The 27741-nt window shown below is 44.5% G+C and overlaps 1 protein-coding gene across 1 annotated transcript; it reads right to left on the bottom strand.

Moving 5' to 3' along the window:
- Positions 1-21986, bottom strand: LRRC52 (leucine rich repeat containing 52). Its single transcript, XM_005888643.2, has 2 exons — positions 21365-21986; positions 1-488 (listed from the first exon to the last, which is right to left on the bottom strand). Exons 1-2 carry the CDS (start codon positions 21984-21986, stop codon positions 148-150), a joined length of 963 nt encoding a protein of 320 aa, XP_005888705.1. The 3' UTR covers positions 1-147.
- Between the last annotated feature and the right edge of the window lie 5755 nt (positions 21987-27741).

Below are 27741 nucleotides of genomic sequence, written 5' to 3'. Positions count from 1 at the left end.
ACATTTTATTTATTTTACCTTAATAGTACTTTACCATAATAGTAGGCTTTCATTTCTAAGACAGCTCTGAGGAATGAGAAGCGGAAGGCAAGATGGAAGGCGGGAGCCTGGGAAAGTTGCATCAGACAGCAGCTTCAGCCTCTGCAACTAAATCAGCTGAGGGAATCCATCATGGCCCGAGTCCACCCTGCTATGAAAAATCCGCCTGCTGACTTCTACCCTCTGCTCGTCCTCGTTCTCTGCCTCCTCCTCCTCCACCTCGTCCTCGCTCGACTTGCGGCAGGCGTTCTGGTAGAGCACGGCACACACGCCGGTCAGCCAGGCGGCCACGGTGCCCGCGCAGAAGATGCAGAAGCTGATGAGCAGCAGGAAGATGTAGTCCTGGAGATCTAGGTTCGTGATGCACATATACCGGAGCGGGTTCCCCACCTTCGTGATGGGCCATCCTGCCAGCTCTGTGGGCTCCACGCAAGTGGCATTTTGTTCATCTAAGAGGAAACACACAGCAGGCAGAGTGCTGAAACAGAACTCCTAGGCTTGTGAGGCCAACGGGGACCTGGAGTGATGGCATGGACACTGGCTACTCAAAGCGTGGTCTGAGGGCCAGCAGTACCGGCATGACAGGGACCCCATGAGAAATGTGGAATCTCAGGCAGCATGCCCAGGCCTCCTTGACTCAGAATCTGCATCTTAACAAGATCTCCAGGTGATCTCTGGGCATAGTAAGGTTTGAGACTGCACATGGACTGCTTTTTGCCCCAGGCTTAGCTGCATTCAGGCAACTCACTCCAGTACTCTTGCCTGGAAAATTCCATGGACGGAGGAGCCTGGTAGGCTACAGTCCATGGGATCGCAAAGAGTTGGACATGACTGAGCAACTTCACTTCTAGCTGTGTTCACATCACGTGCTAAAAATGACGTTTGCTTTTTAAGGCTCTTCAAAGAATGGGAGAGCACAGAAGGAGCTGGGAGTTTGGAAACTTAAGCAAGATGGTCATGGAGTATTGACACTCCACAGAGCTCCATCAGTGTTTGGCATCTCTTGCTCCCTTCCTCATCTTACCCCCACCTTCCCCTCCACCTGTCCCTTTCCCTTCTCCTGTGCCTGAGCCCAGCCAGGGATCACTAAGGCCACTCAAGGTCATCACACCCCACTTAGGAGGGACAGGATTCTCTGGAAATGCCTACTGTGTGTTCTCTACACCCTCAACCTGGAGAAATCAGGGACGAGCTCAGGGCAAAGGGACAGCCAATACAGGAAGCAGTTCTGCTTCTGTGATGCTGTTGGCATCACTCATGATTTACATGAGTCTCACTCCTTTATAGCGGCTGACTCAGCTGCCTGGATCCTTCTCTGAGCACCTCCCCACACCAAGCACTGTGGACTTCAGTATATAATAGAAGGAAAAGTGGGTCATGGAGCCAGACAGACTAGAATTCAAACCTGCTGTCACTAATTTTGGAAACTTCAGCAGGATGTCTGATACTGTCTTGGAATCCCATTGCCTCATCCTATAAAGAATAACTGTATCCATGAAATTAAAAGACGCTTGCTCCTTGGAAGAAAAGTTATGACCAACCTAGACAGCACATTGAAAAGCAGAAACATTACTTTGCATACAAAGGTCCTTCTAGTCAAAGCTATGGTTTTTCCAGTAGTCGTGTATGGATGTGAGAGTTGGACTCTAAAGAAAGCTGAGCGCTGAAGAACTGATGCTTTTGAGCTATGGTGTTGGAGAAGACTCTTGAAGATTCCCTTGGATGGCAGGGAGATCCAACCAGTCAAACCTAAAGGAGATCAGTCCTGAATATTCATTGGAAGGACTGATGCTAAAGCTGAAATTCCAATCCTTTGACCACCTGATGTGAAGAGCTGACTCATTAGAAAAGACCCTAATGCTGGGAAAGATTGAAGGCTGGAGGAGACAGAGAATGAGATGGTTGGATGGGATCACTGACACAATGGACATGAGTTTGAGTAAGCTCCAGGAGTTGGTAATGAACAGGGAAGCCTGGAGTGCTGCAGTCCATGGGGTCGCAAAGAGTTGGACACGACTGAGCAACTGAACTGAACTGATAAAGAAGAACATCTATTCTCAGGGTAATAAAGAGGATTTAACCGGCACAGGTGAGCAGGTGAGCTACTGTACACAGCAGTGCACACAGTACACTGTACACAAGAGCTGCACAGACTGCTCAGAGCTCTGTTGTCAGTCCTGCATTTCTCTAGCTCCATATATTTTGCCATGCTGATGCTGAGGTGCCTGTGTGCAGTGTCCAGGTGAAAATATCCAGCAAGCATTAGATAAATGAGTTTCCACTCAGGGCTGAGATTAGGGCTTAAGACAATTATGATCAGAGTCATAGTAGCAGCTGATATTTACCAAGTTCTGTCTACATGCTAAGTGATATGTAAATGCTATCTCATTTAATTCTTACAAGAATGTTGACACATTTTCATCCTTGTTTTTCACATCAGGAAACTGAGACTCAGAAAAGTTTCCTAACCTGAAGGTTCTGGATAAACTGCAGGATCTCAGCAGGGGACAGGAGACAGAAAACCTGGACTGAGCCATCTGAGCTTGTTTTTCAGAAGTAGGAGTCAGAGAGAGACTAATGCGGGGAGAAGCTTCCCCTACAACAGGGTAGGAACTCCAGGCTATGTAGTGGTAGTAGTGAAAGTTGCTCAGTTGTATCCGACTTTTTGGGACCCCATGGACTATATAGTCCATGGAATTCTCCAGGCCAGAATACTGGAGTGGGTAGCCTTTCTCTTCTCCAGGGGATCTTCCCAACTCAGGGATCAAACCCAGGTCTCCTGCATTGCAGGCAGATTCTTTACCAGCTGAGCCACAAGGGAAGCCCAGGCTATGTAAAGGCACTGATTTCTTTGGTGACCAAGGAAATGAGGGAAATCAGTTTGGACTAGAGCTAGAAGCAGGAGAAATAGGGAAAGGAATACAGAGGTGAGCTTACTGGGAGGCAGCTGGTTCTGGGTGACTGGAATGAGCTGTCCAGGCTGACCATTAAGTCCTCTCCAAACTGGACACCATTGCCTGCACCCTGGTTCCTGGTCTTGTTGGTTACTTTCAGGAAGATGGCCTGATGTTTGTAATGCTACTGAGGACTCGCTCTTGGTTGAGGTTTTAGTCACAGGAGGAGGAAGCCAGCATGGGGCTGCCACATTGACTGTTTGCAAAGATTACAGAGGAAAGGAGAGGAAGAAGCCCCTCTCTAGAATGAGTGTGAGACAGAGGCCCTGTGGGTGACCCAGGCCAACTGGAGAGGAAAGGGCCCTTGGGCTTCCATCTCAGGGTGCTGTAAAGGGTCAGGAACGCAGTTATGTCTCAAGACCTCTCTCTAGTCAGCCTGGTTCAAGGACCTCTGGTGCTTTTCCAGGAGGCCCAAGCAGAGGCTGGTGAGGTGAGGGAAGACTCCGGCAATTTTCAGGAATTCTAGCAAGACAGGGCTTAGATCACCTGCCTAAGCTGCCAGAGACACCATGTGGGAATATACAAAGAAAGATGTATATGAGAAAGGAGAACATGGGACTCTGAGGGTCTGGAGTGTGCCCAATGGTGGGTGCAGAGGGGTTTATCTCATTCTATTTTTAAAAAGATTAAGCTTTCAAATCAGGGCTTGGGCGGCAGATATGAGACTAAACATTAAATGCATTATTTCCCCATTTTGGAGCATTACCTTGAAAGGAGCAATTAGGCAGCGATTTTAATGCATTGTTAGGCTGCTTTTAAGTGAGGGATGTGGGTGGCTCTGTGGAGAGGGTTTTTCTACTGCTGCATTCTCTCTCCCCTCTTCATTACCTGTCACCGCCAAGGTGTGAGCGCGCCTCACCTCCCAGCACGTCTGTCTCCACCATAGCCAGTTCCCCAGCTCTGGACCGCTGCACACACTCCTGCCAGATTTCCCCTTCTGCAAGCTTGGCTCTTGCCAGTCACACTCTGGTTCAAAACCCCTGTCTGACCTCCCCCAGGGCTCAGGATAACATCCAGACCGCCTGGTGTTCAGAGCCCTCAGCGTTGCCCCGTTCTACCATTCCCACCTTACTTCTCAGTTCTCCCCATAACTCACCCTTTATTCTAGTCAAATTAAACTCTCTTTGCTCCTTGGTTACCTCTCCCCCTTACCTACAGCTAGCTTTGTTACACTGCTCTTTTCGCATCAAATATCTCTTCCTCCAATTTTTGCATCATCAAGTCCTTCCTGTCCTTCAAGGTCTAATGTAAATGCATCTACTTCCAGGAACCCTTCCCCAGCCACTTCATCCTCCCAGTTCAGAAGATATATTGTGATTGTTCCCACTGTGGGCTCATCTGTTGCATTTCTTAGCATCATTCTTACTGCACCTATCACGTTCTGTCTTACTTGGTGGTTATTTGCTAGAAAAGCAAAGCATCAAAAAAAAAATTTTTGAAAAAGCATATTTTTAAACAGATTTTTTTGATGTGACCACTTTTAAAGTCTTTATTGAACTTGTCACAGTATTGCTTCTGCTTTATGCTTTGGATTTTTGGCCACAGGAATGTGGGATCTTAGCTCCCTGACCAGGGACCAAAACTATAACCCCTGCAAGTGAAGTCTTAACCACTGGACCACTATGAAGGTCCTGCAAAAAGCATCTTTTCTCTCCTACAAGACAGACTTTTAGCTCCTGAAGGCATAATCCATGTCTGATCATTATCATTCTTGTTAATAAGAGCTATTATTCCTTGAATTACTTGATTTTTAATATTTGGGGATTTTCTAGCACTGCTTTCATTATTCAATTCTAGTTCAGTTCTACTGTAGTCAGAGGCATATTTCTCTGATTTCAGTCCTTTGAAGTTTATTAAGAATTTTCTTTATAATAGAGTCAGTTTTAGTAATTTTTGCATGTGCACTGAAAAAATGTATTGTCTTTGTTGAATACATTGTTCTATGTATGCCAATGAGTGTGCTTTTATACAGATTGTCTACGTCTTTATTGACTTTTCATCTTTTTTGGCTTTTTGTTAACTTTATTGTCTCAGCTACTATTAGCCTACTTGTTGTCTGCTAGTTACTGGGATGGAGAAGGCAACGGCACCCCACTCCAGTACTCTTGCCTGGGAAATCCCATGGACGGAGGAGCCTGGTAGGCTGCAGTCTATGGTGTCGCTAGGAGTCCGACACGACTAAGCGACTTCACTTTCACTTTCATGCATTGGAGAAGGAAATGGCAGCCCACTCCAGTGTTCTTGCCTGGAGAATCCCAGGGACAGAGGAGCCTAGTGGGCTGCCCTCTATGGGGTCACACAGAGTTGGACACGACTGAAGCAACTTAGCAGCAGCAGCAGCAGTTACTGGGAAGTATGTTAAAATCACCAGTTATGGTTGTACACTTGTCTACTTCTGCAAATAGTTCTGTTAAGTTTTGCTTACATATTTTGAAGCAATGTTCTTAAATACATATATAACTGTTAGTTCTTTCTGGTAGATTTACCCTTTTCTTTTGGTTAGTGTTTGTATTGCATATCTTTTCCCATCATTTTACTTTTAATCTTTCTGTGTTCCTATATTTAAGGTACGTTTAGTAAGCCGGATGCAGCTGGGCTTTGTTTTTCATTCAGTCTAGTAAACTGTATTTTAATCAGCCCATTAACATTTAATGTTAGACTGATATATTTGGATTAACTATTGTTTTCCATTTCTCCCACTTTTTAAATGATCCTAGCTCTCTATTATTTCATCTCTCTCTTCTTAAAAAAATTTTTCACTTTGTATTGGGGGATAGCCAATTAACAACATTGTGACAATTTCAGGTGAACAGCAAAGGGACTCAGCCAGACATACACATGTATCCATTCTCCCCCAAACTCCCCTCTCATTCAGGCTGTTAGGTAACATCAGGGTAAGTTCCATATGCTACACAATAGGTCCTTATTGGTTCATCTCTTCTTTAGCTTGTTAGTCATGCATTCTTCTAGTCTAGTATGATGACTTTAGGGTTTATGGACCTATCTGCTCATCTTGGAGTGTCTTATATGTTCTAGGCATCATATAAGGTGCTTCACGAAATTAAACTCTACTCTTGAGCACCCCACTGGGTGTGTGTGTTAGTTGCTCAGTCGTGTCTGACTTTTTGCGACTTTATGGAATTGTACCCTCCCAGGCTCCTCTGTCCATGAAATTCTGCAGGCAAGAATACTGGAATGCGTTGCCATTCCTTTCTCCAGGGGATCTTCCCAATCCAGGGATCAAGCTTGGGTCCCCACATTGCAGGCAGATTCTTTACCTTTTGAGACACCAGGCAAGTGCTCCACTAAGTAGTTTTAATTATTCCCAAGCTACAGGATGAATAAGTTGTTCATCAATTACTCCTTCTCTGGCTTTCTTGATCTCCTTGCCTCTGAGAAAAGGCTGCCACGGCACTGTTGTATATGTTGTGCACTGCACAATCCCAGGGCTTTCATTCATATTACAAACAGGCAGTTAAGCCCCATATTATCCCTTCCTCAGCTCCACTTCATAGGTGCAGAGCATTTGCCCCAGGTACAGTGCCTAGGTACAATTACAGGTATCATTAATGTTTAAATTCTCCCTGCAGATAGTTCCTAAGGAAACATAAACCACACACTTCTTTAGTTCCTCATGTGGCATATTGCTCACAAGTGGAAAACCTGTCTGCCAAAATCAACGCATGAAGGGAAAAGTTTCAGGGACCCAGAACCACACCTGGTAGCATAGCAACTGAGGAAGCCTTCCTTCAGAAAACCATCTTGAACCTGGTGGCTTTATGAGGAACTGCTCTTTTTCTTAATCCACAAAAGTGACCACAGTTCTGCAGTCTGCATGGCTCTCCAGATGAGCAGGCTGCTTTGAGTTCCCTGGACAGTCTTGCTCAGGAACTGCCTGGGCTAAGGGGAGGCCAGCCTCCAGCTGACGGCCATGTAATGGGAGAGGATACAATTTGCAGACTTCAGTTACACTGCAACTGCCCCTTGGAGAACAAATGCCAGTTTCTATCAGTCTAAGCACTTTGTGGTAAAAATTTCCACCTGGAACCTAGGGAAAGGCCCAGTTCCCCCATTTCTCCTTATTAGGCCCTAGCTTGCCTGAATATCATTGGATGTTCAGTACTTTGTCTTTTTTTTTTTTTTTTTTTTGTCCAGCTAAATTATGTATTTATTGAGGAAGTGGATATCTGTCTGCTTCTGTCTGCTAGATTATGAACTCCATGAAGACATGGATTTGTGTTCACTATTGTGTCCCCAACATCTAGAGTACTGCTTAACACACACCAGAGCTCAAAGTATGTTTGTTGAGAGGATTAAATATTTTTTGTTATTAATGTCCCTTGGGGCAGTGTTATTGACATAAGGCTTAATGGGAGGAAAGAGACCTTGGGGTGATAGAAGGCCATAGATGGGCAGCTAACCTCGTACCATCTCGGACTATTCTACACTAGGCTAATACCAATCCCTGCTTACCTTGTGAGAGTTTAGGGAGAATTCAGTGAGCTAAGGGATGTGAAGTCTTGGAGGAGGCAGGAACAGATGGTCTCCAGGACAAAATGAAGGGTAAGCCTTGAACTGTCTTCTGAGAGTGGAGAAGGAGATGAGGGTAAGTGCACATGGAGATGGGGGTGAGGATACAAGGGCTGCAGGCATGATATCAAAAGGTAGCTATTGTTTCGATCACTGCTTGAGAATTGTTTGAGAGCAGAGATCCTATTTGTTCACCTGTATATCCCTAGTGCAATGGCACCCCACTCCAGCATTCTTGCCTGGAAAATCCCATGGATGGAGGAGCCTGGTAGGCTGCAGTCCATGGGGTCTCGAAGAGTCAGACATGACCGAGCGACTTCACTTTCACTTTTCACTTTTATGCACTGGAGAAGGAAATGGCAATCCACTCCAGTGTTCTTGCCTGGAGAATCCCAGGGACGGGGCAGCCTGGTAGGCTGCCGTTTATGGGGTCGCACAGAGTTGGACACGACTGAAGGGACTTAGCAGCAGCAGCACACAATAGAGCCTTGATAAACATCTGTTGAATACATATAGGAGAAAATGTGTGGATTATTGGCCTAATCTCATACAGTTCAGTTCAGTTGCTCAGTTGTGTCTGACTCTTTGTGATCCCATGGACTGCAGCATGCCAGGCTGCCCTGTTCATCACCAACTCCTGGAGCTTGCTCAAACTCATGTCCATCAACTCAAGATGCCATCCACCCATCTCATCCTCTGTCGTCCCCTTCTTTTCCTGCCTTCAACTTTTCCCAATATCAGGGTCTTTTCCAATGAATCAGTTTTTCATATCAGGCAGCCAAAGTACTAGAGCTTCAACTTTAGCATCAGTCCTTCCAGTGAATATTCAGGACTGATTTCCCTTAGGATTGACTGGTTTGATCTCCTTGCAGTCCAAGGGACTCTCAAGAGTCTTCTTCAACATCACAGTTCAAAAACATCAATTATTCAGGACTCAGCTTTCCTTATGGTCTAACTCTCACATCCATCCATCCATCCATATGGGAAAAACCATCTTTTTGACTATACAGACCTTTGCCTGTAAAGTAATGCCTCTGCTTTTTAATACACTGTCGCAAAGAGTCGGACATGACTGAGCGACTGAACTGAACTGAACTAGGTTTGTCATAGCTTTTCTTCCAAGGAACAAGCGTCTTTTAATTTCATAGCTGCAATCACCATCCCAGTGATTTTGGAGCCCAAGAAAATAAAGTCTGTCACTGTTTCCATTGTTTACCCATTTATACACCATGAAGTGATGGGACCAGATGTCATGATCTTCGTTTTTCAAAGCTGAGTTTTAAGCTGGCTTTTTCACTCTCCTCTTTCACTTTCATCAGGGGGCTCTCTAGTTCCTCTTCACTTTCTGCCATAAGGGTGGTGTCATCTAAATATCTGAGGTTATTGATATTTCTCCCTGCAATCTTGATTTCAGCTTGTACTTCAACCAGTCCAGCATTTTGCATGATGTACTCTGCATGTAAGTTAAATAAGCAAGGTGACAATATACAGCCTTGATGTACTCCTCTCCCAGTTTGGAACCAGTCCATTGTTCCATGTCCAGTTCTAACTGTTGCTTCTTGACCTCCATACAGATTTCTTAGGAGGCAGGTAAGATGGTCTGGTATTCCCATCTCTTGAAGAATTTTCCACAGTTTGTTGTGATCCACACAATTCAAAGGCTTTAGCATAGTCAATGAAGCACAGGTGGATGCTTTTCTGGAACTCTCTTGCTTTTTCTATGATCCAACAGATGTTGGCAATTTGATCTCTGATTCCTCTGCCTTTTCTAAATCCAGCTTGAACATCTGGAAGTTCTCAGTTCACATACTGTTGAAGCCTAGCTTGGAGAATTTTGAGCATTACATTGCTAGCATCTGAAATGAGTGCAATTGTGCAGTAGTTTGAGCATTCTTTGGCATTGCCTTCTTTGGGATTGGAATAAAAAGTGACCTTTTCTAGTCCTGTGGCCACTGCTGAGTTTTCCAAATTTGCTGGCATATTGAGTGGAACACTTTAACAGCATCATCTTTAAGGATTTGAAATAGCTCAGCTGGATTCTCATACAGCAGTTCTTTAAAACTCATGTTTTTGGCTTTGCTGTGCAGGACTTGTTTCTGATGGAATTTGAAGGGAACACTATTATATTCTGCTGTACTATGAATGGGGCTTCCCTGGTGGCTCATCAGTAAAGAATCTGTGTTCAATGCAGGAGACCTGGGTTTGATCCCTGAGTCTGGAAGATCCCCAGGAAGAGGGTGTGGCAACCCATTCTAGTACTCTTGCTTGGAGAATCCATGGACAGAGGAGCCTGGCAGGTGGCAGTCCACAGAGCTGCATGGAGTTGGACATGACTGAAGTGATTAAGCAGCAGCAGCATACTATGAATGGCTCAGAGAAGACTCCCTAGAGGGGAACCTGGATTGCACCATATGCAGCCCAGCACAACCAAACCCAACTGGCCAACAAGGCCCCTTCTTAGACCCTCATGCATGGTCCTGTGAGTATTTCTAGTCCTGACATTGGCTCCTACTTTTGCCTCCCTAGAGCTCCTTTCTCTCATCACCCAAATGTCTTCCCTTGATGGAAGCCAGGCTTTAGCAAACTATAATCTGTGGGCCAAATCCATCCTGTGGCATGTTTTTGTATTGATAAATAAAGTTTTATTGGAACACAGCCATGACCATTCATTAATGTAGTTTCTATGGCTGCTTTTATGCTACAGAGACAGAGTAGTCACAACAAAGACCCACAAAGCTTAAAATATTTACTCGTCCTTTTTTTTTAATTTTTTTTAATTGAAGGGTAATTGCTTTACAGAATTTTGTTGTTTTCTGTCAATCAACAGGAATCAGCCATAGGTAGAAAGTGTGTGCTGACTCCTGGTCTAAAGCATCCTTGGCTTTGGATGATTTGGGCTTGGGCAATACAGTTCTTATAACAATTTTTCCCCTTGCATGAAGAGTTCATATTTTGGTAAGGTTTAAGCCTGATTCATAGACCATTGGAACACTACAGGAACAAACCTTGAAGTCTATCAAGTTCAGCCTGATTATTCCTGTGCTTTAAAGTTGCTTAGACTACAGAACTGGTCTTTTGTATGAGCAGTTGTAGATGAGCACAGTTTACAGGTAGAAAGACCCCTTTTCTTCATGACATTTCTCAGATGCTTCTCAGTGCCCAGAATTCTGTCAGCAGGAGCTTCACTTCACTGATAAAATAAGGCTTAAAGTGTAAAGTCCTCTGGAAAAGAAGCCAAAGACTTAAGCCCTCCCATGCGGAACGCCTGCTACTGACTTTCTGTAGCAGGTTATGATGGGGGGAGAGGAGCCAACTGCATATCAGATCTGGGGATGGTACCAGGCAGTTCTGGGAAGCTAATTTGTAAACCAAACAAAGTTGGCTCTCAGTTTGGCCTAGAGCTGGACCTTGTGAATAACTACCCATCTTCTTGGAAAAACTCAGATAGTGGACAGTTATTGTCCTCATGGGTAAGAGGCAATTTAGAAAAGCTCAGTGGTGGAAGGGCAACACCATTCACCAGTTGCCCAGGCAGAGACTTGGGAGTCCTTGCTGCATCTCTCACATCCCATAATTCAAGCCATGAGCCAGCCCTGTTAGTCCGACCTTCACAGTATACCCCGATTCTAACCTTCTCTGGACCATTACCTGGGGCCAAGCCACTGTTCCCTGCTGCCTGAAAACTGAGGCAGCCTCTTAACTCGGGTCCCCGCTTTCCCAGCTCTCCATCTAGCACTGGGAGGCAGCTGTACATCATAGATCGTGTCTCTTCTCCACTTAAAACCCTTTCATAACTTCCTGTCACATTTGGAATAAAATCGAAAGCTTCTCCATGACCTCCAGGTCCTATATGATCTGGCCTTTGATTTTTAACCTCATCTCTTACCTTGGCTCCACTCCTCTTCAGCCATACTCACCTTCTACTACATCGAACTTATTCCACCCTAGGGTCTTTGCACTTGCTCTTGCCTTTGTTTAGAAAGCCCACACTCTGTGTCATGTTTCCTTTGCCGATCCCCTCACTTTATTCAGTTTTCTGCACTCCTTAATTTATCCTTTGATATGTTCAGTTCAGTTCGGTCGCTCAGTCGTGTCCAACTCTCTGCGATCCCATGAATTGCAGCACGCCAGGCCTCCCTGTCCATCACCAACTCCCAGAGTTCACTCAGACTCACGTGCATTGAGTCAGTGATGCCATCCAGCCATCTCATCCTCTGTCGTCCCCTTCTCCTCCTGCCCCCAATCCCTCCCAGCATCAGAGTCTTTTCCAATGAGTCAACTCTTTGCATGAGGTGGCCAAAGTAGGAGTTTCAGCTTCAGCATCATTCCCTCCAAAGAAATCCCAGGGCTGATCTCCTTCAGAATGGACTGGTTGGATCTCCTTGCAGTCCCTGTGATCCTCTCATGCTAAGCATCATTTGTTTGGTTTTCATGATCACCAGTGAGCTGATGATTTACAAACATATATTTTATCTTCTATTCTGAATTTCAGGTCAAACCATCCAAAAGCCTCCTGTCTCACAAAGAGCTCCCGCTCAACACATTTAAGACAGGACTTGGCTTCTCCCCAAGCCCCTTTACTACTTTCTTCTCTCAGTGGAGCCCCCACAGCTGTCCAAGCCAAAGCCTTGGGAATTATACTTGATTTTTCCTTTCCTTTATTTTCCACATCTCATTGACTTTTTTATTCACTCAAATATTTTTTGAGAACTTTCTCTGTGTCTGAAGATTCAGACCTGCTCTTGGATCTTGTAGACCTTCCTGTCTATCAGAGAATACAAATGTTAAAGAACACAGACCTGTTAATTACTTAGAATTGTGCCTGGAGTCACAAAGGGAGTGCAGGGGACTCTGAGAAGGTCTAGTTCAGTCCCAGGTCCTGTTGTGTCTGCCTTCTGAACAGTTTCTTCTGGCCTATCTGTACCTCTTCAATTCATGCCTCTGCTGTAGACTGCCAGCCTCTCTTGTCTGAATGCCCACAGAAGCCTCCTAGCTCTGTATTCATCTTTCCTGCCTTCCAAAACTTCTCAGGATACATTGCATGTTCCCTAGAAAATCATTCAAAGGCCCTAGATGGCCAACCGCCCGTTTCTCTTTTCTAGCCGCATCCACATTTTGTTGGATTTCTTTCAGGTTGGGGAATTCTTCATTTCTAGAGGTGAAGAAACTGAGGTTGGCTGCTTTGGCAGCCTTGCACTGCCTCCTTCCAGGGGCCTGAATGGTATTGGGTGACCAGAGGGGCCATGCATAGCGGTCTGGCATTTCTGAGTTTGAGGGGGCTTTAGATCACCTACTCTCAGGGATTCCAACTGGGCTGAGTTAGAGAGTGTATGAGAATCACACAAGGCCCTTCCCAAACTGAACAAGCTTGCCCCCTCCATCCCTTCTCAAGTTTTCTGGATCATTTGGGGATCACTGCCCCAGTTGCAGCCCTCTCAGCGGCTTCATTGCCCTCGGGAGGCTGCTTCTCCGGCTCTCAGCAGAAGGGAGCCACAGGGCCAGGGTGAGGTGGGAGAGACATGCTGGCAGAGCAGTTGACAGCCTTGGCAATGTCTGCTGCCCAGCTGTTCCCGCTTTTGGCGTCTGGTCTTTATTGCAATCTCCCTGATGGAGGAGATGGGTTAGCATTAATAGTGGAAGGGTGTGAAGACCTGAATTCATTCTGGAAATCTAAGTTTTGGCACAGTTGTAGATGACTTTGTACTTGGTGGGTTGAAATGGGGCCATTATCCTATTACAGCAGCCTGGAATACAGGATAAAATAGCCTCAGAATGAAACTAAGATGTTCTCTGTTCAAAATGCCCTCTAAATGGCTTAGACCTGAAGCAGTGCATGACCCAGCCCATCTGCTTCCTGCAGATGTCCCCAGGTGGCTTTATCCCCCTGCCTTGGTGGCACTCCTGCCTAGAGTCCTTTTTTTGACTTGTGGACCCCACCATTGGACTAAGCAGGATGGTCCAAGGACTGTAATTTAAGGGCTGACACAGACAGACCTTCTGTCCTGAAACTACCCCCATGTCTATGCTAGTAGCCTGTCCCTTTCTGTGTTCTCTCTGGTTCTGTTTGTTCCCTGTCACATTGCAAATGCCCCTTGAGGGAGACATATCAAAACATTATTAGCCACCAGCATCACATCCAGTGTGTTAGTCGCCCAGTCATGTCTGACTCTTTATGACCCCATTGACTGTAGTCCTCCAGGCTCCTCACCCATGGGATTTTCCAGGCAAGAATACTGCAGTGGGTTGCCATTTCCTTCTCCACGGGATCTTCCCAATCCAGGGATTGAACCTGGGTCTTCTGCATTGCAGGCAGACTCTTTATTATCTGAGCCATCAGGGAAGCCCCCAACATCTCAGTGTAAATCAATTTATTCACTAGTTGAAGCAGCCACTGTAGAGCTAGAATCCAGGTCATTGTCATTGGGCTTCTCATAGACCCTGCCCCAAGCTAACTGGGTCATCATCTCTGGACAGGGAGCCTGGGCTTCTTGTGCTCATTGGAGTTTGAGAACTGCTGGTTGAGCAGGCCAGGCCTGGGAGGAAAATTCAAGGCACTGAGTCCCTGGAGGGTGGAGGCATTGTTCTAGCCAGCAGAGGGTGTTTAAGACAGGAGGTGAGAGAATGCAGAAGTTACAGGTTGCATTTCCTAATTGTGTGACCACAGTACTCATCTAGGAACATCTGTACCTCAACACTAACCCATTGTGTACTTGCCCATTTGGGACGCTGTCTGCTGACCACTGCTCTCCTCTTCCTCCATCTAAGTGCATCTTTTATTTCTATTTAGGTCCAACTAGAAGGAGTCTTATAGAATGTCTACTCCTGTTTCCTTATTTCAGAGACAAGTGAGACTCAGAGAGAAAATGACTTGCCACCCAAATCATACATTGACATGATTGAGATCAGAACTCCTGGCTTTCAACTGCATTTTCCCTCTCTTGTATCCCTAGATTTGTCTTATTAAAGACAGGATTTATGACTTCTTTCCCTGTGATAAAGCACCCCAACATAAAAAAAAAAAAAAAAGAATGTTAAGCATATAATAAACATACAATATCTGTTTCAGAGTTGAATGGACAGTGATGTACCTGATAGTAAGGAAATATCATGGCATGGGGGAAACACTTAACTTGGATGTTAGAAGATCTCCATCCTGGACTGGACTCTATAACCACTTACCTGCTGCTGCTGCTAAGTCGCTTCAGTCGCGTCCAACTCTGTGCGACCCAAGAGACGGCAGCCCACCAGGCTCCCCTGTCCCTGGGATTCTCCAGGCAAGAACACTGGAGTGGGTTGCCATTGCCTTCTCCAATGCATGAAAGTGAAAAGTGAAAGTGAAGCCGCTCAGTCGTGTCGGACTCTTAGCAACCCCATGGATTGCAGCCTACCAGGCTCCTCCGTCCATGGTATTTTCCAGGAAGAGTACTGGAGTGGGGTGCCATTGCCTTCTCCAGCCACTTACCTGAGAGGGGGCTAAATTATAAAGTTCCAGCTTAAGTATCTTATATTAAAGGCTTCCCTGACCAGTCATAAATATGGCTATTTAAATGAATTGAAATGACATAAAATTAAAAATTTGGTCCTCAGTTCCACTAACCCTATTTCAAGAGTTTAATCGCCACATGTGGCTAGTGGATACTGTGTTGGACAGCACAGATTTAGACCATTTCTGCTGCTGCAAAAGGTTTTGTTGGACAGCGCTAGACCAGTGTGGAGGCAGGGTGCAGGGATGTAGGAAGCCAGACTTGTTCTGTCCAGGAGCTTAGAGCTGCATGAGTTTTTGAGAGCATCTTCAGAGGCATTCAACTCTGTCCTGCTGGGGAGCGCTATCCTGGGAAGAGCTCAATTTCCACGCTCACCTTCAAATAGCATTAATGACTGGAAAATTACAGTTCTGGCCAGGAATTAGTCTTCCTATTTGCTGGCTTGAGCCAAAAAGAAAATGCAATCTGTGAATCTGTTTTAACTCTGTATTGACCAGAGCATCCGAGGAACAAGCACACTTCAACTCACTTCTATTTCTGCTATGATTTTTGTCTTTGGAAACTGAATACATGAACTCTTTGAGAACTGGACAGTTTCCAGTGCATCTGGTGAGTCTATCATTGAGGGTTTCCTTTAATGAAGACTTTTGGTAACAGCACCAAATCTCTGGTCAGTAAGGGAAAGTTTTGATGCTATTAGCTGTAGCCTTGTGATGAAGCAAGGTGAATAAAACATTCAACCTCCTCTACAGTTCCTCTGAGGGGGCAAGCAGCAGTATGACATAGGGGGAGAACACGTTATTACCCTCATGTCTTTTAAGACCACTCCATGTCTTTTTTGGATCTTGGCTTCCTTCAGGGTTCCCCACTGTTTCAGAGTTAATCTTAGTTAATTGTATTTCCTATGAAATCACTCTTTCCTCTGATATGAAAGTTGATAAAAGATTGTTCAGTCATCCAGTTGTGTCTGACTCTTTGTGACCACATGAACTGCAACACGCCAGGCCTCCCTGTCCTTTACCATCTCCTGGAGTTTGCCCAAGTTCATGTTCATTGCATCTGTGATGCCATCCAGCCATGTCATCCTCTGATGCCCTCTTTTCCTTCTGCCCTTGATCTTTCCCAGCATCAAGGACTTTTCCAATGAGTTGTCTATTCACATGTGAGTGAGTGAGTGAGTGAAGTCGCTCAGTCGTGTCCGACTCTTTGCGACCCCATGGACTGTAGCCCCCCAGGCTCCTCCATCCGTGGGATTCTCCAGGTAAGAATGCTGGAGTGGGTGAGTTGACCAAAATACTGGAGTTTCATCTTTAGCATCAGTCCTTCCAGTGAATGTTCAGGGTTGATCTCCCTTAAGATTGACTTGTTTGATCTCCTTGATGTCCAAGGGACTTTCAGGAGTCTTCTCCAGCACCACAGTTCAAAGGCATCAAGGGGTACTTATATTATTTGCCCAGGAGTTTATGTATCTTTCACAACCCTCTTCAAGATTGGGGCACTTTGGGGGATCCATAAGGATACATCTCTAATGGCTAATGGTAGCCTGATGGTAGGCTGTGGATAGGGAGAGCCTGGGACAAAACTTCTATTCAGTACTCTTCAGATGACAAAATTACACCATGAAGGTGACTTCTTTCTCCCAGGGCCATGTCTACCCGTTGGAGGTTGGAACTGACCTCGACTCCATCCCTCGAAAGATGCCTGCATGTCCATATGTGTTCCTGGAAGTTGGCTTGTCTTTAAGGTAGAACTTCAGTTCTAGACTCAGATGACTCAGGAAGAATCCCCTTACTGATGTTGGTCCAGCCCTGAGTCTCATGATCCAGTTGAGACCATGCCTTTATTTGAGATTTTTTTCCCCCCCAGGGTCTGAATTCCTATATTCATAATTCATCCAATATCCAACTCCCTCCAGGATTCCCTCCCTTCTATTTTCTCAGGGATGAGTGTCCTGAGACCTGCTGCCCACCTTCTCATAGCCTATTTATATGCCCACATGCCTCTGTACAGGCGTGTCTCCTGGACAAGGCACACTGTCCTCCAATACCACCGAGCCTTGCTGAAGTCCACTGCTTGCCCCATTGGCCACCTGACTGATAACTGGTGCTCTCTCCATTCCTTGCGCCTTTCCTACATCTGCCTACCATTCATTTATTGAATGTTTACTGCCTACCATTCATTTACTGAATGTTTATGCTGTGCCAGTCTTAATGCTAAATGGAAGTTCATAAATGTTCTAATTTCATCCTTGCACCATCCCTGGGCAGTTGGGTCTATTATTAGACCTGTCTGAAAGATGAGGAAATTGAAGTGCAGAGAGGTTAAATGAATTATCTGATCTCCTACAGATACTAAGTGGCAGGGCTAGGAATATGATTCAGGTCTGTTTTGCTCTAGAACCTGAGCTCTTAACACTGGGCTTTCCTGCCTGCATGGTGGCCATCCTTCACCACCCACAGCTGAGACTTTCCCAAGTGCTTGTTCTATCCCAAAAGGCACATGCTGCCTTCTTTGTCCTGCTCTGTCCGGTGAGTTTAGTTCTGGTGTCCCATTGCACCTGGGACACATATGTGCAGGTGACTCATAGTCACATGAGTCTCTGTACATACTCCCAGGCTTCTTGGCTAGTTGTCTCCATGAGCACTTGTTTGGGACATAATAAATATTTAAATGAATGAAAGGATGAGCTGAGTGGTGGCATGGAAGATCCCTACTTCACTGCCATGCTCTTCAAACGGTCTACATACTATAATTCTGCTGTCATACTGACCTCAATGCAGCACTGCAGGCAAAATCTCCAGGAGTACGGTTTGGTATTCTCCCTGGGTCTAAAATGAAACCCATCTTTAAGTTTGATTCTCCTTTATAAACAACCAGGTTATTCAGCTCATTTCATAAAAATTTTCCTATGTCCTGAAACTTGGGCACATGGGAAAGAGATGTGATACCATTTAAGAACATGTCAAAGATTACCGTTTTGATAGAAAATGTGGTGTAATAGGTGGGCTGAAGGTTGAGAGTTCAACTAGAGTGTTTGTAAATAGCAAAGATACTTTCACCTAACAGAGGAATGAGTCATCGTATGAGAGTTACGTAAAATAAATGTCTCTGTTATGTTGAGGTCTGGCTAAAGGACAAGTGGAGCATTCCGTGAATTCTACTGCGTGTGTTTTCAACTTTGTGTCTGTGTGTGTTTGTTCATGTCTTGGTGTGTATCTGTGCATTTTTACACATGTATGTGTGTCATGCATATGTAATACGTGGTCGAGAGTGTGAGTATGTATATATATGTATGTATGTTTGTGTAGATATAGTTTTGTGTTTGTATATGTGCATGTGTGTATGTGTTCGCACATGTGTTTGTGTGTGTGTGTGTGTGTGTGTGTATGTATGCATGGGAAGGGAGAACCAGACTGAATAAGGTGCAAAGGAGAGCAAACACTGAAGTTGGGTTTATTCTTTTAGAGTTTGGGTAGATTGGGGTGAAACCTTGGATTGGAAGGGAAGTGCAGGCATATTATAATGAGTCTATGATGGCTCGGGCCATCCAATGAAAGTGATCTTGTGTGAGTTCCAAATGTAGACAAGACATAAAGGTGAAATATAGGTGCTGTGGCCCTATGCTTATGACGTGACTTATATTTATTACTAAAGTGACTTATTGGATCATAGTTATATAATTTGAGGACTTAAGAGATAGCAGTCATATAGAAAAAGACTTGAATTTGAAATCAGGAAGTTCAAACCACTTTCCTGCCATTTAGTTGCTGTGTGACTTTGGGTGAACCAATCCATCTTATTAACCATAGGATAGGGTCAAAAATACCTATTCTAGCCTCTTTCCATAGTCTTAGGGCACAAAATCTAAGAGCTGGTATGAAACTCAAAGTAAAGAAAATGAAACTGCACATGTGAAAAACTTCAGTAGCTGCAAAACCTGACACAAAGCTAAATTGTTCTATGCCTGGCTTGGGGTTCACTGATACCTTTAAGAGATAATAATAGTGAATTGGGGCAATGGGACTATATTTCTGCATGAAGTGATCTAACCAAACAGCAGAGGGAGATGAGCAGATTTGTAGTTTGCGTGTGTGTGTGTGTGTGTGTGTGTGTGTGTGTGTGTGTGTGTGTTGGGTGGGGGACTTCCACTGGACAATGGATGAAAAGATTTGTCTACCTCAAAAGACAGACTCTTCATTCATGAGAAGCTTATGAGCTTGACAAAATAGACACCAGCTTCTGATGTTTTTGAAAACATGTAGTGAAACAGATTCAGTTTATAATCCTGTCCAACCCTGGATGGAATTCAGTCAAAGAGTCCAAAGTAGTTAGTCTGAAAATTCTGAGAAGATACAACTTTAAAAGCTAAAATTCGGATTAAGGGAGATTACCTGGGAGGTGAAGTGAAAGGCTCTGGGACTGGGGAAGGAGCCAAGCTCCTTCACACTTTTCAGCAGGGGGTCCTCCTGGCAAATTGGCAATTTCTGCTCAAGAAAAATGTGTATGAATGGTGGGGAGGGAGCAAGAGAAGATGATGCTGGTCCACAGGCTAGTTACACAAACATTGACAGGGAGAATCCCATCTGGGAACCACATTTAATGTATGAGAATGATTAATATTAACCTTCTTTTAGAGAGCTTTCTAGAAACCACCACAGCACCAGTCTTGAGAAAAGCAGAAGACACCATCTCTGGAGAGGCAAGGCAAGCGACCCAAGAAACTGCTCCTGTATTCTTTTATGATTAGTACTGTTAAGAAAATGGTCTGACAAAGTTTCTTCCTTTCGATTGATTCTAACTTGAGTTGGCTTAGATGGTAAAGGGTCTGCCTGCAATGCAGGAAACCTGGGGTCAGGAGGATCCTCTGGAGAAGGAAATGGAACCCACTCCAGCATTCTTGCCTGGAGAATCCCATGGACGGAGGAGCCTGGCAGGCTACACCCCATGGGGTTGCAGAGTTGGACATGACTGAGTGACACACACAATTCGAGTTGAAGTACCTGGCAGCAGGGCCAGGTGCCTCAGGCACAAAATTTAAGGAGATACTTTCTCTTGGTGCCACCTTCAATTTTGTATCCTGGGAGCCCCAATTTTGCATCACTTGCCCCATCATAGTACAGCCCCTGCCTGGAAGACATTTAACGACAGACCCACTTAGAAAGCTAGGAGGCTTTTTTTACTTGCTGTCATCACCCAGTTCCTTCTCTCCCAGTGCCCCTTAAAAGCCTGGCATTTTGGTCAGGAATCTTTCTAGAATATTGCCACTTGGACTTAAGGGTGGAAACTTCAGCAGGACATTTGTGAAGCTGGTATATGAAATTATTTTCAAAAACACACACCCAGGGAAGGCAGAGAAGACATGGTTCTGACCGAGTTTAATTACATCAGTGGCTCCAAGCTTTCTGTGAGGGGCTCGTTATTTCACACTTATCCAAAGCTCTGCCTTCCCTGGGTCAACGTGATATTGGTGGTGTGGGGGAATTGAAGGATGAGAATGGGACAGTAAAGTCACTGAAAAGAAGAAGGGATGAGGCACCAGAGTGCCCCAGGGACCATGGCAGAGCCGTGGGGACAGTGGACAGAGTGGCAGCAACTGGCTTGGAACTCTACCAGGTAAGACTTGAGCGTCTGCCTGTGAGTTCGGAATCTCTCTGCTTGACACACTGGGCATTGGTGGCCCATTCTGCACTCATTCGTGCTGTTCTCACCTTCCGTGCATGTTAGCATCTGAACACAAAGGAGATATCCAAGCCTTCTCTTCTCCTCCCCCTCTCACTCATGTCTCAGTGGCTCAACTGTGCCTCCTCCATCTCTATTGATCTTTCCTTTCTATGCATCATACCATTGGATTTTCTCCTGGTTAGGAATGACTGAATTTACTTTTAGATCCTAGAAAAGTCAGTCACCAAATTAAACAGATTAAAATAATTTACCAAGGGAATTCAGTGTCCTTGTATTACTTTGTCATTTTGCAGTTATAGTACATTATCATTTCCACTCATATCATTTCACATTGAAAGGACACTCTCTATGTTTGGTAATATTATTGTCCCCACTTTATAGATCAAGAAACTGAGGCTCAGAGAAATCGAGACTTCCCCAACAGCAGCTGAGTAGTAAGGGCTGAGTATGGGAGCAGAACTCAGCTCTTTGGATAACTATTCTAGAACATTTTCTATTGATCCTTATTGCCTCTCCAGTCAACCCAAGGATGGATCCTGCAGAGCAATAAGAATGCTTTCAATCAGTTTTACCCAGATTTCTCTCCCACACTAACCACCTTTGACTTCACCTTTTCCGGAACCAGTTCCTCCTATGCCATCATATCCTCATCCCCACACGCAATCAAGCCCTCACCTGGATAGTTCAGATGGGACACTATTAAGTAGATGGTGAAGTCCAGGAAAAAGCAGTTGCATTTCCAGGGGTTTCCACTCAGATACAGGGTCTGGAGTGTTATGAGGTTTTGGAAGGCAGCTTCATCCAAGGTCTGCAAGCCAGTATTTCTGAGGTCCAGGTATCTCAAAGAGCTGGTGTTGGCAAAGGTGTACTTGTTAAGTGATAACAGATGAGGGTTGTTGGAGATATTCAGCTGCAGCAGGTTGCTGAGCATGGAGAAACTATACGGGGAGATGAAGGTTAGATTGTTGAAGCTGAGGTCAAGGTAGATGAGTCTGAAGACCCCGACAAAGGTATAATCCATCACCTCCTGAATCCTGTTCTTCTGGCAGTCCAAGTAAACAAGGTCACTGAGGAGTCCTAGATTCATCGCTGGCAAGAAACGGATCTTGTTATCATTCAGGTACAGCCTCCGGGTGTTCAGGGGTATATCAGAGGGGTATTCAGTTAACTGGATCCCTGTGCAGATCACTTCTTGGTCTTGACATTGACAATTATTTGGACACTTTGACCCCGATACCAGTACCATTCCGAAGGAAAAGAGTAACCACCCCGGCCTAGGGCCTGAAGCGAGGGACATAGTAAGTCGCGGCGACTACCCTCCTTCCACTTTCCAGCGGGCGCTATCCCTCTGATCAGAAGGCTGCGAGGGGCGGGGTGGGGCGGGGGAAGGGCGCTGGAAAGAACTGTAACACTCTAGCTTTGTGCAAAGCAATTTTCCATTACAGAAGAACTGAACAGAAGTTGAAGCGCCAAGCCGGGTGCCCCACCACCCGGCTTGGTGGCTCTGCTGGTTGCTCACTCCCAGACTGCTGCTGGAAGCCTGCCTGCTTGCCTGCGTTTGCAAGTGAAGGGGAGCCAGGGGAGAGCCACATGACAATGAGGTTGCCAGTTGACACCTTTGTGATGTCAGCAGCTTCCGGAGACTGCCCGGGGTAGGGAGGGAGAGTCCTGACTCTCCTTCTGGGTTGTGTGGGGGTGTTTTGTGTAACTTGGTAAGCTGGCTGTCCTTGGGGGAGTGGGGGCCTGAAGCATAGGAGTAGGGGGGAAGCTCCTTATCAGCTCCCCATGGAGGTGCAGTGGATTAGACTAGATTGAACCCCCTAATCTGCAGGCCATAGCGGGATCACAGAAATCTCCAATGCAACTCCCTTTTTTACTGATGTGAAAAGTGACCTGTTTGAGGTCAGTTCTCACCATGGGTCTCTTCCGTGGGTATTGAGTTTGGCTAGGTGCCATTTTGGGGGGTGTTGTCAGAAAATGGGAAAGGGGCAGAAAGCAGGTGGGCTTCTCTGAAATGAGGCAAGGGAAGTTCCCTGATAAGGTTGTATTCCCAGTTTACTTACATACAACTCTGTCTGCATTTGGAATATATATGTGTACTAGAATTAAAAGCCTTTTGAGCAAGTATAAATAATCCCCCTGAAACAAAACCCAAATGTATAAAAAAAATCTGAATGCAATGATACGAACTTTTCTTACCATTTATATTTATATTCTAAAATAGGGTGTCACTAATGCTCTAGTATGAGTTTATATCCATTAGTTACTTGAGGGGTGATGGTAGGGGCTCTTTAAAAGGGAGGGATGGAGAGCCTGAAGTTTAAGAGTTAAGATGTATCATCCACTCTACAGAAGAAGGCATACTGGGCAGAAACAAAGAAAGCATCTCAGGAATTAAAATTTTTATTTTGGAGAAGAAGGAATCTCATTCTTTAAAACATTCATATATAACATAGCTTGAATATTAATAAAGCAATGAAATCTATATTTAGCTTAGAACAGTGCCTGGCACCTGGTATGTAATAAATATTTATTGAATGAATGATGCGTGAATGGCTCTGATGGTCTGCTTCCTTTTCTTGTTTCTCTGCCAAGAGAGAAATTAATAAACTCAAGTGGATCTGTGGCTGGTTAGCTAATGCTTGATTGTGTTTACTTACTCAGCATTTCCGGGGTGACTGGCCATGAATTAAGATGATGACTTTGGTGTGTTTACTGAATTGAAAGTGACCTTATTTAAGCAGAAATTTCAAACACTTAAAATAATGACCCAGATGATAATTGTACTAATTGAGGCAGGAGTTTATTGATAGAAGCATCACCCTCTCCTTATAATTAAAAAAATAAATTCCTGGCTAGATTTTACATGATTGCCCAGGAGAGGAATTTGGTACATGAAGTCTACGGAGAAGAACTAATTTCCAAAGTGGTTGTTTCTTTTGGGGGCTGGGGCAAAGGTGTAGCTTGATGGTGGTGTGTGGTGGGGATGCTTTCTTCAGTTGGGGCTGTGTGTGTTGTGTTTCCTTTTAATGGGAGATGATCGCTGAGTGGCCTACCAAGGCTCATTGAGTGGAGTGTTTTTATTGATGTTCCACCTATTCTTTCTTTCTTTTAAAAAATCTTCTCAGTGCTTTTATTTTTTATTTAAAACTTTTTATTGGAGTAAAGTTGATTTACAATTTTGTGTTAGTTTCTGCTATGCTGCACAGTGAATTAGTTATAGTATATCCACCGTTTTTAGATTCTTTCCCCCTATATGTCGTGACAGTGTACTGAGTAGAGTTCCCTGTGCCATATAGTAGGTCCTTATTAGTTATCTGTTTTACATATAGTAGTGTGTATATGTCAATCTCAGTTTCCCAAGCTGCCATCAGATCCAGCGATTCCACTCCTGGGTATATATCCAGAGAAAACCATAATTCGAAAGCCATGCCGCCCAGTGTTCACGGCAGCACTGTTTACCATAGCCAGTTCACGGAAGCAACTTAGTGTCCATCGACAAGGGAACAGATAAAGAAGAAGTGGCACACATGTACAGCAGAATGTTACTCAGTCATAAAAAAGAACGAAATGCCACTTGCAGCAACATGAATGGATCCAAAGACTGACATACTGAGGGACGTCCACCTCTTCTTCAGTGACTTTCTCTTTCTGAGACTCCTTTTCCTCAGGGAACCAGTGTCTCCAGGTTGCCCTACTGAATTTCAACCCCTCATGTAGATGAACTTTCTCTAGACAGTAGCCTCTGGCCCAGGCTGACCCGTTTGGCCATATGATTCAAGTGCTGTCTCTTAGAAAAGCCTTAGACAAATAAAACAGTTTATTGATCAACACCAACAGCTGTGTCTCTCTTTGGAATATTACCATTTTAACAAAGTTTTATGAGTGGTTAACCTCAAAGAATAGTCTTTTGGCTTGAGCTAGTTGTGTGTTTTTTGGTCCTGAAGTCTAACTATCCACAGGCTAGTTTCAGCATTGCCAGGTTCGATCAGATCCCTAAAATGTTTTCTTTGTTTTGAGACTGAGTAAATAAGCGTTAAATAGAGGATGCCCGAATGAGACAAAGGAGTTGAGAGTGTAGTCTTTCCAAGACTACCTGATCTCAGAAACTTAAAAATTCTTTTTTCAAGGAACATCTTGTTAAACTACTTTTTCAGGGATCCTGCGAGAGATTCTGGACAAGGCTGTTTGCCCTAGGTAGAACTGTTTAAAGTCTCTGAGGCTTTATTTTTCTCATCTATATATTCAGAAAGGTGGACAAGGTAATTTCCATATTCCCTTAGGACTTCCGAACTCCTTCATAATGGAAAGGTTCCAGGCACCACTCAGTGAACCAGTAGGGAAGAATTTCGGGGCTAAGATAAAAGACTTCCTATTCCTTCTAATCACACCATGTAGTCCGACCTGTCAAGAGGCTGCAAAGACAGAATTTGCTCTTCCCAGTGAGCTACTCGAGCAGCTTCAGCTGCAGCTAAGTTGTCCTTTGTATGAATAGCTATTTTATGAGACCTTCTCTGCCCCCTAGGTGGCCGGCGTGGCCATCCTTCTGGTAGCACAGGTGGAATATCAGGTGGCCACACTGAGAAGCCCTGGTATCAGTGCAGTCTCTCTCACTGCAGCTGGTCTTGGTCAGGCTCCTATTTTTAGCTGTATCTGTTACAGACACTGACTTCTCAGCTTAACGACTGTGTTCAGGTACCCATGCGTCTCCAAACAGCTCTCTCAAGATTCAAAAGGCCCCTGGAATTATAAAAGGAAAGAACAGGGTGACATAGAGAAACGTGGACTCAACCGAGGCACTTGGATTTCTCTCACTGTGAAGCAGTATGACTTTGTGACTTCCAGGACCTTGATCTCCTTTCTGTGAAATAAGATAGGATGGTTTCTTAAGGGCCCTTCCAAATGTGAAATTCTATAAAGACCAAGCCTGTGCAGGGAGAGGACAGATGCTTAAAAGTTTTAAGACCCACACACTAGGGACAGAGGTTCAAGCAACCACCCAGTGCTCAGCACGGTGTGAGAAAGTCTGTCCAGGAAATACTCCATCTGGAGGCATGGGTACAAGTGCAGAACTTTGACATAAATTAATTTACTCAGGAGAAAAATAGCAGAAAATAATACATATGTCATTAAGGTAAAAATGCTCATGTGTTCAATTTTGTACTTGCATGGGATTAGGATCTAGGGGCACACAAGTTAGTATTTTGCCCTGCTTCCTGGGCAGGAAATTTAGTGAGCTGAGGTCTAAAGGATGTCAAAATTCCAACGACATTTCTGTAGGACCTGCTATGGTATTCAATTCACTCCAGACTTAGGACATCATCTGAGCCCTTCTCAGCAAGGTCATCTCAGTGGGTATGAGGCTTGGGGCAAGTCCTATGGAAAGCAGATAAAAATTAATGAGTCAGACTGGAAGAAAAAAAAAAAAAACTCCTAAGATAAGCTGGGAAGCCTGGGTCAAATATGTACATTTATCTATCTATCTACCTACCTACCTATCTACAATGAGCCTTGGGTCTGTTTTTAGTATCAGCTGGTATGAACTATTTTTGTCTTTTCCCTTCAGGCTGCCTGAGTTCCCACTCAGGAGATTGGACCCTTACAGAGTCCAGGCCAGAGAAAATCACTCCAGTTGCTGTGTTCCCCAGGGATGCCTTTGTTTTTAGGCTTTCTCCACATTACACGCTTCTGCAGCATTCATTATCTAGAGGAATCCAAGGGGAAGCCTCAGAATTGCATACTGTTTTGGAGGGATAGGATCACATTTTCAGCTTGTAACAAATCTATACACTGTTGCCCAAGGCTAGTCTTCTGTGAGAGTCATTACGCCTGAAACTCACATTGTGATTTGCCTGAGCCCATTGATATGGGAGGAAAATATGGGATCTTTTTGTAGATTTCAGCATGGGAGAGACAACTGTATGCAGTACAGTGTGAGTTCTGAGATGAGAAGACTTCATTGAATGACTTTATACAAATACCTTAGTTTCTAGGGATATTAGTTTCCTTTTTGATAAAATAGGGATGACAAATATTGCTTTTCTGGGGTTCTTAGAAAGATTGCATGTGATTTAATATAACACAGTATCTACCATTCACTATCCCCTTGTGTCAGAAGATATTAAGAATAGGTGGCAAGAATACATAGAAGAACTATATAAAAAAGATCTTCACGACCCAGATAATCACGATGGTGTGATCACTCACCTAGAGCCAGACATCCTGGAATGTGAAGTCAAATGGGCCTTAGAAAGCATCACTACGAACAAAGCTAGTGGAGGTGATGGAATTCCAGTTGAGCTATTTCAAGTCCTGAAAGATGATGCTGTGAAAGTGCTGCACTCAATATGCCAGCACATTTGGAAAACTCAGCAGTGGCCACAGGACTGGAAAAGGTCCATTTTCATTCAATCCCAAAGAAAGGCAATGCCAAAGAATGCTCAAACTACCACACAATTGTTCTCATCTCACATGCTAGTAAAGTAATGCTCAAAATTCTCCAAGCCAGGCTTCAGCAATACGTGAACTGTGAACTTCCTGATGTTCAAGCTGGATTTAGAAAAGGCAGAGCAACCAGAGATCAAATTGCCAACATCCGCTGGATCATGGAAAAAGCAAGAGAGTTCCAGAAAAACATCTATTTCTGCTTTATTGACTATGCTAAAGCCTTTGACTGTGTGGATCACAATAAACTGTGGAAAATTCTGAAAGAGATGGGAATATCAGACCACCTGACCTGCCTCTTGAGAAACCTGTATGCAGGTCAGGAAGCAACAGTTAGAACTGGACATGGAACAACAGACTGGTTCCAAATAGGAAAAGGAGTATGTCAAGGCTGTATATTGTCACTCTGCTTATTTAACTTATATGCAGAGTACATCATGAGAAATGCTGGGCTGGAAGAAGCACAAGCTGGAATCAAGATTGCTGGGAGAAATATCAATAACCTCAGATATGCAGATGACACCACCCTTATGGCAGAAAGTGAAGAGGAACTAAAGAACCTCTTGATGAAAGTGGAAGAGGAGAATGAAAAAGTTGGCTTAAAGCTC

Source organism: Bos mutus, chromosome 3 (genome assembly GCF_027580195.1).
Source record: "Bos mutus isolate GX-2022 chromosome 3, NWIPB_WYAK_1.1, whole genome shotgun sequence".
Lineage (NCBI taxonomy): Eukaryota > Metazoa > Chordata > Mammalia > Artiodactyla > Bovidae > Bos > Bos mutus.
This window is presented reverse-complemented; position numbering and strand designations above follow the sequence as displayed.

Excerpts from the sequence above, each read along its gene's own strand:
- LRRC52 (XM_005888643.2), bottom strand. The coding sequence starts at position 21,986 with ATGTCCCTCGCTTCAGGCCCTAGGCCGGGGTGGTTACTCTTTTCCTTC. Across the intron at positions 489-21,364 it reads GTCCCATCTGAACTATCCAG|ATGAACAAAATGCCACTTGC; the intron begins GTGAGGGCTTGA and ends GTTTCCTCTTAG.